This window comes from Mytilus trossulus, unplaced genomic scaffold (assembly GCF_036588685.1).
Source record: "Mytilus trossulus isolate FHL-02 unplaced genomic scaffold, PNRI_Mtr1.1.1.hap1 h1tg000247l__unscaffolded, whole genome shotgun sequence".
Lineage (NCBI taxonomy): Eukaryota > Metazoa > Mollusca > Bivalvia > Mytilida > Mytilidae > Mytilus > Mytilus trossulus.
In genome coordinates this window covers 2,717,455-2,732,964 of record NW_026963318.1, presented here as the reverse complement: position 1 = coordinate 2,732,964, position 15,510 = coordinate 2,717,455, and the positions used below count along the sequence as shown (strand labels likewise).

General features: G+C 33.0%; 1 protein-coding gene across 1 annotated transcript in view; it reads right to left on the bottom strand.

The window, feature by feature from the left end:
• Nucleotides 1–15,510, bottom strand: part of LOC134701641 (general transcription factor IIH subunit 1-like) — a 32,510-nt gene that overhangs the window by 5,668 nt on the left and 11,332 nt on the right. Inside the window, exons 9-11 of the mRNA XM_063562774.1 lie at nt 13,312–13,758; nt 8,763–8,853; nt 378–493 (exon numbers count right to left, since the gene is read on the bottom strand). Coding sequence (XP_063418844.1) covers nt 378–493; nt 8,763–8,853; nt 13,312–13,758 — 654 coding nt within the window. The remainder of the gene's footprint in view (nt 1–377; nt 494–8,762; nt 8,854–13,311; nt 13,759–15,510) is intronic.

Below are 15,510 nucleotides of genomic sequence, written 5' to 3'. Positions count from 1 at the left end.
TGCCGTAACTCAAAAAGTTTTAACCTTATTTTCACCAAAAAGTATACAGATCATTTGACCATCATAAAAAACAACTATATTAAGTTTCATGAAATTTAGATAAGTCGTTCTCAAGTTGCGGTGCGACATGTTTATGCCGGACAGACAGACGGACGGACGGACACCGGACATTTGTATACCATAATACGTCCCGTCAAAATTTTGACGGGCGTATAAAAATGGTATTTTTGTAGATATTTGGTTTCTCAATTTTTTTTTTAAGTCCTTAAACACCCCTCTAGACAAATACCTGGTTTATGTATATCCACGAAAATTGGTATCCAAAGATTAATAATGAAGCAACAGTATATTGTTACTGAACTGATTCCCATAACTACCTTTTCTTCTAATGATTTACTCTGTACAGGAAAACAGGCCCAGAAATGCCGTAATAATTCGAGTAATGCATTATACTGTGTTTTTAATTCTTCTTGCATTTCTTCTGGCACCATATCTGTAAAAAAAAATATGAAAAGAGTTTCTTGTAAAAACCAATTTTCTTGTAGTCATGGTAATTATAATTATAATGTTAAATACATAAAACATACCTTACAGTATATTTGTCCGCCTATTTTCAAGGGATAAATTTCTTCATAGCTAAGAAATATATACGAAAATTGTTAATTTAAAATTCTAATTCATGGATTAACCAGATGCTCTGCAGGGCGCAGCTTTATACGACCGCAGAGGTCGAACACTGAACGGTTGGGGCTAGTATGGACACAACATTCAAACTGGATACAGCTCTGAATTTGGATTGTGATTAATAGTTGACACAGCATAGGTTTCTGACACAGAATGAATGTGGTCTAATGAACTTAAAAAGTTTTTTTTGCTTTTGAGCAATTCAGTATGCTGTTGAATATTAATCCTTTGATATTTGAAGAAATTTTCTTTTTCATTTCTGAAATCTGAAATAAGAAAAATTGAACCCCACCATATTTTTTCACTTCCCCATTTCCCTTCATGCCCTTATTCCAAAAATGATCTCAATTCATATTTCTTATGGAGCTTTCAACAATAACTACTCATTCAAACACATCATAAAATATAAAATGTCATACAGTCATGATTTAAGTTGATTTAAGTACTATTCTGGACAAAGAAAGATAACTCCAATGCAACATTTTATATTGGCAAATTTTCAATGAAGTTCATTAAACTTAAGTTTTTGGCAAATTTCCAATGGAATTTATTAATAATAAAGTTTTTGGCAAATTTCCAATATTCATAACTTAAGAGAAGTTTAGGTGAGATATTAAAATGAGTTTCAATTACCAACCTTACACTGCTTTTAAATTATGTTTTGTAGTAATTTGTACTTAAGTAATTGTCCATTTACCTGGAAACCCTTTCCCCCCCTTTTATGCACCTTGTTACGGTTTGAGCCATAACTCCCAAAGACAATTCTTACCATCCCTTTGTGGTATTCCAATATCCAAAATCTAAATACATGGTTAGATTCATCATATCAAAGAACCCCAAGAATTCAATTTTTGATGAAATCAAACAAAATTCAATTTTGGACCCTTTAGATCTCAATGTGAACCAATTTGATAACCAGTCCTAAATATTAAAAATCTAAATACATGGTTAGATTCAGCATATTGAAGAACCCAATATATTGAATTTTTGTTGAAATCAAACAAGAGAAGTTTAGGTGAGATATTAAAATGAGTTTCAATTACCAACCTTACACTGCTTTTAAATTATGTTTTGTAGTAATTTGTACTTAAGTAATTGTCCATTTACCTGGAAACCCTTTCCCCCCCTTTTATGCACCTTGTTACGGTTTGAGCCATAACTCCCAAAGACAATTCTTACCATCCCTTTGTGGTATTCCAATATCCAAAATCTAAATACATGGTTAGATTCATCATATCAAAGAACCCCAAGAATTCAATTTTTGATGAAATCAAACAAAATTCAATTTTGGACCCTTTAGATCTCAATGTGAACCAATTTGATAACCAGTCCTAAATATTAAAAATCTAAATACATGGTTAGATTCAGCATATTGAAGAACCCAATATATTGAATTTTTGTTGAAATCAAACAAAGTTTAATTTTGGACCCCGATTTGGACCAACTTGAAAACTGGGCCCATAATAAAACAAGAGTGCACACACTGAAATGTCTCACCTTCTTTACTAATCATTGATATTATGTTGATAGTCCTAAGTATAAAGCTTTATTACAACTGTCACATAAACTAAACATTAACCAAGATAGCTAAACAAAGACCAATGAACCATGAAAAAGAGGTCAAGGTCAGATGAACCATGCCAGGCAGACATGTACAGCTAACAATGCTTCCATACAACAAATATAGTTGACCTATTACTTATAGTTTAAGAAAAATAGACCAAAACACAAAAACTTAACACTGTGCAATGAACCGTGAAATTGAGCTCATGGTCAAATAAAACCTGCGGGACTGACATATAGATCATAATATATTTCCATACACCAAATATAGTTGACCTTTGGCATATAATATTAGATAAAAAGACCAAAACTTAAAAACTTAACTTTGACCACTGAACCATGAAAATGAGATCAAGGTCAGATGACATCTGCCCGCTAGACATGTACACCTTACAATCATTCCATACAACAAATATAAGGACCTATTGCATAAAGTATGAGAAAAACAGACCAAAACACAACCAGATGCTCCGCAGGGCATAGCTTTATACGACCGCAGAGGTTGAACCCTGAACAGTTGGGGCAAGTATGGACACAACATTCAAGCTGGATTCTGCTCTAAATTTGGATTGTGATTAAATAGTTGACACAGCATAGGTTTCTGACACAGAATGAATGTATTCAAATGAACTTAAAATTTTTGTTTTCTCTTAGAGCAATTCACTATGCTGTTGAATATTAATCCTCTCAAAAAAATGTTTGAAGAAATTTTCTTTTTATTTATGAAATTTCAAATGAGAAAAATTGAACCCAATTTTTTAATCACATCCCCCTTTCCCTTATTCCAAAACTAATTTCAATTAAAATATTCTAATGGAGTTTGCAACAATTACTACTCATTTAAATACATGATGTAAAAAAACTGCTTGTTATCACTGAATGGTAAAGATTATTTAAATTTATCAGTTGGTAGTAAAAAGTGAATATACATTGTATATTGTATATAACAAAGATTTAAGTTGATTCTGGACAAAGAAAGATAACTCCAATTAAAAAAAATTCTTGCAGATATTTCTCGCTTACTATACTGGACAAAGAAAGATAACTCTTAATTAAAAAAAAATTGCTATTTCACAATATTGTGAAATTAGATATTTCTTGCCATTGCACAATACTGTGCAATTGAAAAGACTTGCTATTGCACAATACTTAATATAATAATTTTAGATCCTGATTTGGACCAACTTGAAAACTGGGCCCATAATCAAAAATCTAAGTAAATGTTTAGATTCAGCATATCAAAGAGGCCCAAGAATTTAATTTTTGTTAAAATCAAACTTAGTTTAATTTTGGACCCTTTGCACTTTAATTTAGACCAATTTTAAAACTGGACCAAAAATTAAGAATCTACATACACAGTTAGATTTGGCATATCAAAGAACCCCAATTATTCAATTTTTGATGAAATCAAACAATGTTTAATTTTGGACCCCGATTTGGGCCAACTTGAAAACTGGGCCAATAATCAAAAATCTAAGTACATTTTTAGATTCAGCATATCAAAGAACCCCAAGGTTTCAATTTTTGTTAAAATCAAACTAAAAGTTTAATTTTGGACCCTTTGGACCTTAATGTAGACCAATTTGAAAATGGGACCAAAAATTAAGAATCTACATACACAGTTAGATTCGGCATATTAAAGAACCCCAAATATTCAATTTTGATGAAATCAAACAAAGTTTAATTTTGGACCCTTTGGGCCCCTTTTTCCTTAACTGTTGGGACCAAAACTTCCAAAATCAATACCAACCTTCCTTTTATAGTCATAAACCTTGTGTTTAAATTTCATAGATTTCTATTTACTTATACTAATGCTATGGTGCGAAAACCAAGAAAAATGCTTATTTGGGTCCCTTTTTGGCCCCTAATTCCTAAACTGTTGGGACCGAAACTCCCAAAATCAATACCAACCTTTCTTTTGTGGTCATAAACATTGTGTTTAAATTTCATTGATTTCTATTTACTTTAACTAAAGTTATTGTGCGAATACCAAGAATAATGCTTATTTGGGCCCTTTTTTGGCCCTTAATTCCTAAACTGTTGAAAATAAAACTCCCAAAATCAATCCCAACCTTTATTTTGTGGTCATAAACCTTGTGTCAAAATTTCATAGATTTCTATTAACTTAAACTAAAGTTATAGTGCGAAAACCAAGAAAATGCTTATTTGGGCCCTTTTTGGCCCCTTATTCCTAAAATGTTGGGACCAAAACTCCCAAAATCAATACCAGCCTTCCTTTTATGGTCATAAACCTTGTGTTAAAATTTCATAGGTTTCTATTCACTTTTACTAAAGTTAGAGTCCGAAAACTAAAAGTATTCGGACGACGACGACGACGACGACAACGACGCCAACGTGATAGCAATATACGACGAAATTTTTTTCAAAATTTGCGGTCGTATAAAAATGCTTATTTGGGTCCCTTTTTGGCCCTTAATTCCTAAACTGTTGGGACCGAAACTCCCAAAATCAATACCAACCTTCCTTTTGTGGTCATAAACATAGTGTTTAAATTTCATTGATTTCTATTTACTTTAACTAAAGTTATTGTGCGAAAACCAAGAATAATGCTTATTTGGGCCCTTTTTTTGACCCTAATTCCTAAACTGTTGAAACCAAAACTCCCAAAATCAATCCCAACCTTTCTTTTGTGGTTATAAACCTTGTGTCAAAATTTCATAGATTTCTATTAACTTAAACTAAAGTTATAGTGCGAAAACCAAGAAAATGCTTATTTGGGCCCTTTTTGGCCCCTAATTCCTAAAATATTGGGACCAAAACTCCCAAAATCAATACCAGTCTTCCTTTTATGGTCATAAACCTTGTTTTAAAATTTCATAGATTTCTATTCACTTTTACTAAAGTTAGAGTGCGAAAACTAAAAGTATTCGGACGACGACGACGACAACGACGACGACGACAACGCCAACGTGATAGCAATATACGACGAAATTTTTTCAAAATTTGCGGTCGTATAAAAACTTAACTATAACCGCTGAACCATGAAAATGAGGTCAAGGTCAGATGACACCTGCCAGTTGGACATGTACACCTTACAGTCCTTCCATACAACAAATATACTAGCCCTATTGCTTATAGTATCTGAGATATGGACTTGACCACCAAAACTTAACCTTGTTCACTGATCCATGAAATGAGGTCGAGGTCAAGTGAAAACTGTCTGACAGGCATGAGGACCTTGCAAGGTACGCACATACCAAATATAGTTATCCTATTACTTATAATAAGAGAGAATTCAACATTACAAAAATTCTGAACTTTTTTTTCAAGTGGTCACTGAACCATGAAAATGAGGTCAAGGACATTGGACATGTAACTGACGGAAACTTTGTAACATGAGGCATCTATATACAAAGTATGAAGCATCCAGGTCTTTCCCCTTCTAAAATATAAACCTTTTTAAAAGTTAGCTAACGCCGCCGTAGCAGCCGCCGCCATAGCAACAAAAGTTGCAGGCTCGACAAAAACTAAGTACACGTTTAGATTCAGCATATCAAACATGTCAAAGAACCCCAAGAATTCAATTTTTGTTAAAATCAAACTAAGTTTAATTTTGGACCCTTTGGACCTTAATCATGTTAATGTAGACCAATTTGAAAACAGGACCAAAAATTAAGAATCTAAATACACGGTTGTTTCGGTATATCAGTGAACCCTAATAGTTCAATTTTTGATAAAATCAAACAAAGTTTAATTTTTGCCCCTTTTGGCCCCTAATTCATTGGAATTAAAACTCCCAAAATCAATCCCAACCTTCCTTTTATGGTCATAAACCTTGTGTTTAAATTTCATAGATTTTTATTTACTTATACTAATGTTATGGTGCGAAAACCAAGAAAAAATGCTTATTTGGTCCCTTTTTGGCCCCTAATTCCTAAACTGTTGGGACCTCAACTCCCAAAATCAATCCTTACCTTCCTTTTGTGGTCATAAACCTTGTGTTTAAATTTCATTGATTTTTATTTACTTATACTAAAGTTATTGTGCGAAAACCAAGAATAATGCTTATTTGGGCCCTTTTTTGGCCCCTAATTCCTAAACTGTTGGGACCAAAACTCCCAAAATCAATCCCAACCTTCCATTTGTGGTCATAGACCTTGTGTTAAAATTTCATAGATTTCTATTGATGGAAGAACAGGGTATGTTGTAGAAAGACAGATCCTAACCATTGTTATGATCATCTAAAGAGTTTTAAAAAGGAGAGACAAATATATAAAGTGACATAACTTATAAAACTCATAAGTGAGTTTATGTCATCCCTTTTTCATAATAATAATATATTTAAATTTCTTAATGGCATAGAATATTCTAATATAAAAATCAGAGGATGTGGTATAATTGCCTGTGTTTTTTCAGAAATGATTGAGTTTTGTGTTTTAAACCATTATCAGCACAACCAGCACTATTTACTATATCGTGTAATGATTGAGGCTGACTGCCTGGAGAGAATCCAAACCTTTGACAAGAAAACTGGCAATTCCTTATCTATTAAGATTGGAGTCATTCACATACTTGCCACATGAAGGGGTTTGAACTGACAAGTTCAGCTTTTAAATTGACAGGCTAGACTACTCAGATCGATCAGCCACAAAAGCCCTGAATCTGTTTTAGATGAATGCTTTATGAACAAAGACCAAACTGAAAAATTCATAACAAGAATGTGTCCATAGTACACCGATGCCCCACACGCACTATCGTTTTCTGTGTTCAGTGGAACGTGAAATTGGAGTTAAATATCTAATTTGGCATTAAAATTAGAAAGATCATATCATAGGGAACATGCATATGTGTACTATGTTTCAAGTTGATTGGACTTCAATTTCATCAAAAACTACCTCTACCAAAAACTTTAACCTGAAGCGGGACAAAGGAATGAACTAATGAACGAACGAACAGACAGACAAACAGATGCACAGACCAGAAAACACAATGCCCCTCTACTATCATAGGTGGGGCATAAAAACACATTACTTATTTACAAGCTTAGGTTATCTCCCTTAGTATATAGATGTCTAACCCCTTATGGTGCTGACAGTATGATACTTACTGAACACAGGGCATCAGATTTAACACTGTTTAAATTCCTCATTACAACCAGACAATGTAACTAAAAGGAAATGTAAAGTATATGGGTCAAGATCCCTAATGGGCCTCAAATTGAGGAACTCAAAAGTTGTGCTAAATAAAAAAAACTTTCTGTGTTGTGATAATGGACATGTTTCTATTTTTAACAAGTGATTGAGCTTAATTATTAGTGTTGATTAAGGAAGGAGAGGACCATAGAATGAATTTGAAAACAAGAATGTGTCCCCAGTACACGGATGCCCCACTCGCACTATCATTTTCTATGTTCAGTGGACCGTGAAATTGCGGTCAGAACTCTAATTTGACATTAAAATTAGAAAGATCATATCATAAGGAACATATATACTAAGTTTCATGTTGATTGGACTTCAACTTCATCAAAAACTACCTCGGACCAAAAACTTTAACCTGAAACTGGACAGACGAACAAACGGAAGAACAAATGGACGAACGGACGCACAGACCAGAAAACATAATGCCCCTTTACTATCGTAGGTGGGGGCATAAAAAGTGTTTTTTACCAAAAGGAGCCACATCATAAAAGAATTTTCAGGGTATGCTCATTTACAGAAAAATGAATCACACTTTGTCATTGTTTGTGCCCCAAAAATTTAACCACACATGTGAAAATGTCTCAGCATCAAAATGAGACATCATACATATATCCAAGTTTACAATACGGACTGAGCTACAGAAGAAAACATTACCATTACCACCTATGGGAAAATCCATTGCACATTTTGTCAATGAAACAGCAAAACATATAAACTAAAGGAGATCAAGAAGTCAGTGCATATTTGAACATCATTTCAAAGTATTAGTTTTCTATAGTTGTATCAGCAATATTTAAGGTCAATGCGCATTTTAAAAAACAAGAATGTGTCCCAAGTACATGGATGCCCCACTCGCACTATCATTTTCTATGTTCAGTGGACCGTGAAATTGGGCATGTTGGGGTCAAAACTTTAATTTGGAATAAAAATTAGAAAGATCATATCATAGGGAACATGTGTACTAAGTTTCAAGTTGATTAGACTTCAACTTCTTCAAAAACTACCTTGACCAAAAACTTTAACATGAAGCGAATGGACGCACAGACTGACACACAGACCAGAAAACATAATGCCCCTCTACTATCGTAGGTGGGGCATAATAAGCACAAATATACTGTTTGCATTAACTACAAGGTCTATAGTCCAATAAGATAACACAGAATGATGTAAACTAACCTTTGCCAATAACTAGTTTGTAGCAATGTGCCTTACATAAGTGTTTGCTTGGTCATAGAATGGATTTTCTAAAGACCAAGACATACTTTTAAAACAGTCTTACTTTACCTTAACAACATGATTTTGTCTTACTTTACCTGAACACAATACCCAAACAAAATCAATTTTAGTTATTCTTACGTTGCAATTGTTGTTGACTAGTTCCATGCATTAGACTGCCCCCTGGTGACAATTCTCCCAGTACGCTGACAGCTGTACCACTAGAGACAACCTTAAATTATGTACAAATAAATAAAATATCTATATTCATTTGATATTAGAACATTGAGATTTTTTAAACTACACATTGTTAACTAGATGATAAACTGATATTCAGGATAGATAATAGATAAATAGCTTTAAGAAGAAGGTCCGGTAAGGACTGATTTTGGCCTCAAATTTCAGGTTCATCTGACGAAAGATTTTGACCACTTTTTAAACACTTAAGTGTCTATTTCACTTGATTCAATTAGTTTATGTGAAAGATTTTGACCACTTTTTAAACACTTAAGTGTCTATTTCACTTGATTCAATTAGTTTATGTGAAAGATTTTTACTGATTTAGTCATTAAAAACCATCCAATTCAAGCTCAAATATTAAAAATCTACCAAATATGCCGAAAAATGTCACTTTATAGATGTTTTTTGTCAAAAATGAAAGTGGCCACATCCGTGTTCATCCAAAATCTTTAGATATGTTATGTATTATCATAAAATACAACTTACATTTCAATATTAACGATGAACAAGAATGCGGTCACTTTCGTTTTACACGGAAACTGTCTAAAATTTAATTAAAATGCCAGAATTTTGAAGATTTCAGTAATTTAGCATGACTTATCTGCTTATTGTGCTACAACACGATATATGTGCATTGTATTGTCAAAAACAGCCCATATTTATGTAGCAGAAGCATTCTTCTGTCCAATAAATAACTAAAAATCTGTAATTTAACAATTTTGTAAAACTGCTATATTTTGGGGTTAAAAAGGGGTCTTACCGGACCTAATCCTTTTAAGCACTTCATTAAAACAGAGATGACTTTTCACTTCTTAATTTTCAAACATAAATAACCAGGTTTTACCTTCTGACAGCAATTTCACAGTCTTTCTTTTATTTATGCAATATGAATAATATACAATTACTGTCTTTTGATGAGGTAAATATGTTGTTTTATTGACTTTTAAAAAACTGATATTCACTGAGGCCGACGGCCAAAGAGAATATCAGTTTTTCAAAAGTCAATTAAACCCCATATTTATCGAAACAAAAAACAGTAATTGTTTTATCCCATATTCCGAGGAAAGAAATGTATTTGATGACAAACATATACCAAATTTTTTTACATGAAACATTTTAACATAACGTTGCATGTAAAAGCGTGTGACGTTTAGCGCAGTGAATAACACTTTCTCAGGTGAATATGCTTTTTTATTCAAAATCCAATTCATATAGAGAAACCTACTAAAACTAGAGGCTCTTTAGAGCCTGTGTCGCTCACCTTGGTCTATGTGCATATTAAACAAAGGACACAAATGGATTCATGACAAAATTGTATTTTGGTGATGGTGATGTGTTTGAAGTTCTTACTTTACTGAACGTTCTTGCTTCTTACAATTATATCTATAATGAACCTCGCCCATTAGTAACAGAGAAAAATATTTGGTAAAAATTTACATAAATTTACCGAATTAATGAAAATTGTTAAAAATTGACTATAAAGGGCAATAACTCCTTAAGGGGTCAATTGACCATTTAGGTCATGTTGACTTATTTGTAGATCTTACTTTGCTGAACATTATTGCTGTTTACAGTTTATCTCTATCTATAATAGTATTCAAGATAATAACCAAAAACGGCAAAATTTCTTTAAAAATTACCAATTGGAGGGCAGCAAGCCAACAACCGATTGTCCAATTCATCTGAATATTTCAGGGCAGATAGATATTGACCTGATAAACATTTTTATCCCATGTCAAATTTCCTCAAAATGCTTTGGTTTTTGAGTTATAAGCCAAAAACTGCATTTCACCCCTATGTTCTATTTTTAGCCGTGGCGGCCATCTTGGTTGGTTGACCGGGTCACGCCACACATTTTTTAAACTAGATACCCCAAAGATGATTGTGGCCAAGTTTGGATTAATTTGACTCAGTAGTTTCAGAGGAGAAGATTTTTGTAAAAGATTACTTAGATTTATGAAAAATGGTTAAAAATTGACTATAAAGGGCAATAACTCCTAAAGGGGTCAACTGACCATTTCGGTCATGTTGACTTATTTGTAAATCTAACTTTGCTGAACATTATTACTGTTTACAGTTTATCTCTATCTATAATAATATTCAAGATAATAACCAAAAACAGCAAAATTTCCTCAAAATTACCAATTCAGGGGCAGCAACCCAACAACAGGTTAACCGATTCATCTGAAAATTTCAGGGCAGATAGATCTTGACCTGATAAACATTTTTACCCCCATGTCAGATTTCCTCTAAATGCTTTGGTTTTTGAGTTATAAGCCAAAAACTGCATTTTACCCCTATGTTCTATTTTTAGCTGTGGCGGCCATCTCGGTTGGATGACCGGGTCACGCCACACATTTTTTAAACTAGATACCCCAATGATGATTGTGGCCAAGTTTGGTTTGATTTGGCCCAGTAGTTTCAGAGGAGAAGATTTTTGTAAAAGCTAACGCCGAACGACGCCGGACGCCGGACGCCGGACGCCGGACGCCGGACGCCAAGTGATGAGAAAAGCTCACTTGGCCCTTTGGGCCAGGTGAGCTAATAATACCAATATGGAATAACAAAAATTAACAACTCCAATTTAAAAAAAAAATCTTTTAGACAAAGCTAACATTTTATTCCTCATGTTCTTATATTTTTCAATGAGGATAAGAATTTTTAATAAACTGTTATCACAGAGATATGTCTCGCCTTTTTCATGTTTTTGTAATTTTGATTATGCAAATGTTGAAATCAAAATAGAAATACCTTAACATCTTACACAATTTATGCAAACATTCAAAGTCAATGAACCATGACTGAGTAACATGGCTAAACAATCTCCATGTAAACATGGTCAGTCAGGGGACTTACTTAAACAAGTGATTTTCTAAATCACTGGTTCAAGTAACATTATTTCCATAAAGGTTGGAAGTTAGAGTTGTCTTTCTTTAAAAATCACCCATTTAAGTAGTACAAATTAATCACTAGAAGTAGTGATTTAATATTAGTGTAGCTTTTAATACAGAATACTAATGATCCAGGGACTAATTATGTTTCTAAACTTATCAGAACCAACATCTGTGTTGTCTAGGATGACCAGGTCATTTTAGGTGATGACCTTGTACTGAATCTAGGATAATGACATAAAAATCACTTGTTTAAGTATCAGACCTCAATTTCCTTCCCAAAAATCACTTCTTCAAGTACACAAAATAAAGTATCATTCTTTTAACATTGTTTAATAACCCCCACTAATTTCAACACCCCCAACAGTGAAATTTTTATCGCGAACAGTAGAATTTATTACATAATCTGAAAGATGAAACCTTGAACTTCACTGGAAAAATACTCCCACTGCTGTGAAAAATCTTTTAAGAAAGTATCAGTTCATTATGTAAAGCCATTATTATAGCATAATTTGTTCAACTAAAATAGAATTTTCAGGTAAATGATAGCATCAAAGGCATAAACCTTGCTACTTAAAAGAAGCAAAAGTTCATATTTTTTAATTTTACTAATTAAAAGATGTTATTTAAACCTATGTGTTTAAAATATTGAAAAAAATAAAAAATCCCAATTTGTGACAAAACCTCGAATTTGCTACTCAAATAAGTGATTTAAAAATCACTTATTTCAGTAAGTCCCCTGACTGATGGTAAATGAGATGTGCCAATGCTAATACAACTGCATACCCAATACCATTGACTTATTATAAGTTGTTCCAAAATCTAAATACAAAAACTAATACATGATAACTTACAAAAATTTTCAAAGTCAATAGACCATGACTAAGGGGGTGGAGCCAAATTATCTCCATGGAAATGAGATATGCTAATGCTTATACATCTGCATACCAAATATCATTGACCTACCACTTGTGGTTCCCCATACACTGACCTAATCACAAACTAATACATGTAAAATAAGCAAAAGTTTCGAAGTCAATAGACAATGACTGAGGGGGCAGGGCCAAATAATCACCATGGAAATGAGTTGGCCAATACTTATACAACTGGACACCAAATATGATTGACCTACCGCTTGTGGTTCACTATAAACTAGACCTAATCACAAACTAATACATTGTTGAAGCCGTCACCGTCATCTCCACCGACGCCAGAAACAGCATACCTATGTCTCACTTTTTGACTTGGTAAACATGGTAAAGGCGAGACAAAAATTTTAGACTCAAATTACAAGCTTTTCAAATACAATCTTTTCTTTCAAACAAAGCTGAAATTTTTTCTTCCAAACTTTTCATAATACACAACAAGATCTAAACATGCTAAATTATGACTGATCCCATTTTCAAGCACAATTTCTTCTCAAATTTTTATCTTCTTTTATTTGACTTCTTTCAACCAATCCTCTTTACCTGAGGTAGGGGTCATTCTATGAACCAATCACCATTGAGCATGTCGAGAATTTACTGATATAGGGTCATTCTATCACTATTGATAATTACCTGAGAAAGGGTCAGAACCCAATTATGCATTTCCTGAGTAACATTTTGTGTCGCTGCTATCACATCTTCACTTGTTGTATATTTAGTTGCCATGACAGGGGTAGGTCCATGTAAATATCCCTCCATTTTATGTAATCTCAAATTTACACTAGAAGTTTCACTGGTGTCTTTAAGGTCAGAATAATTTATTTTTTCCTGCATTTTGGCTTTTTTAGTCAAAGGTTCACTAGAATCTTTTGAAGAATGAGCACCATTTGAAGTATTTGAGTTTCCGTTAGTCAATGTGGGGTTACTTGTTCCTAAGCTTTCAAGGGTTTTAGTTGATTCACTATTTATATCACAAGCTTTTAAAACCATCGTTGAATGGTGGTTAAATCTTCGTATCATTGTTAAATTTGCGTGATTTGTACTAAAGGACTTTTGATCACTTGATGAACCACCATATCCCTACAATATAAAATATGTTAGCAGGTGCATTTACATGGTACAATTTGCCATCTTTCTTTTAATATATAATGTTGTTTTTCATATGAATTACACCATGTGAATACTGAAATCTTTTTGTTAAACCAAATGAAAAGAGTATCTTTTGAACAAATTTTGTACAACTTATCTGCATATTCCTGTGAAAATGCAATTGCACTGTGTGAATACTTAAATCAGATGTCTCTTGATTAATTGAAATGCAAATCATATCTTTTGAACAAATTCTGTACGATTTATCTGCATATTCCTGTGAAAATGTTTGTAAACATAAGCTAAAATCAAAATCATGATCGAATAATATTACACATTTATACCTCTTTTTTTAATGATTGTTTCATTGTATCTATTTTTATGGAACTTTAATTAATGCAATACAAACATATAAATATAAAAATGTCAATAAGACAGCAATTAAATGGTATAAGATTACTGTGGATTCAATTTTTTTCGTTGGATACCAATTTTCATGGATTTCGTGGTTACCAAGGAACCACAAATTTTACAAATGTTCTAATGTACAACAAATTATAAATATCCTTTAAGAACTTATGAATACTTTGGCAAAACACCGAAATCAAATATCTACAAAAAGTCAAGTTTTACTCAATCCACAAACATTGGTACCCACAAAAATAAATGAATCCACAGTACTAAAAATAGATTTTTTAAATGTTGAAATATTTTTAGCATTTGGTAAATTTCATCAGCTTCTTGATATCTTTTCTTTGATAGGTTGGCTTCTAGTGTTGGTGAAAATATCATGTACCCAATGGAAAATCAACTTTTGCTAGTAAACTCAAAATATTTTGTGTCATATAAGAGGAAACTGTGTTCCATAAAAGTCAATTCGCCGTTTCAGAATCTAAAGCATCTGGGTAATATATTCGAAAGTGTACACCAAAACGTCCTGATTGGTTAGAAATGTCATAAACAATGGAAATTTAACCAATGACGTGACGTTATTTTCATTTCGGGGTACGAACAATGAAATTACCCAAGATTCTTTAGATTCTAAAACGGCCAATTCAACAAATCATTTTTCTTTTAGAAAAGACAAATACAAAGCATAAAAATGACAGTCTCTCTCTCTTCAACTGCATATATCTGTAATACCATCAATTCCTTGATTCAAAAGTTAAGGCATCATGCCAAAATTTGATTCTCTGAACATGCTGAATAAGAAGTGACCCATATTTTTTTTTTCATTTGGACGACCAGAGTCAAATAATGAGATTTGAGCACTTCTGAGCATAAGGTATCACTATTTTCAAACTTGTAATAAAAAAACCTTCTGTGACCAATAAACTACTGTGGATTCATTATTGAGGGAGGGAAGGACCTTTATCGGGACTCCGGAATCAGGTTTTTTAAACTCGGGATTTCGGGATTGACCCTTTTGGGTTCCAGGAATTCGTTTTTTCGAGTTTCGGGATGGCGGGATTTTAATGTTTTATATTCGGGACCTCTGGATTTCATGTTTTTAAGTCCGGGATTTCGGGATCAGGACCCCTCCTATCCCCCCTCATTATTATTTGTTGGATACCAATTGTCAGGGATTTCTTGTTTACCTGGGAACCACAATAAATGCAAATTTTCCTCAATCCAGGAAAATATAAATGAATCCACAGTACTCTCCAAAAAAATATCTATCTAATGTTGTAAAGTTACTTATAAAATCAATCAATCCAGATGTCCCTATCCAATGTTGGATAA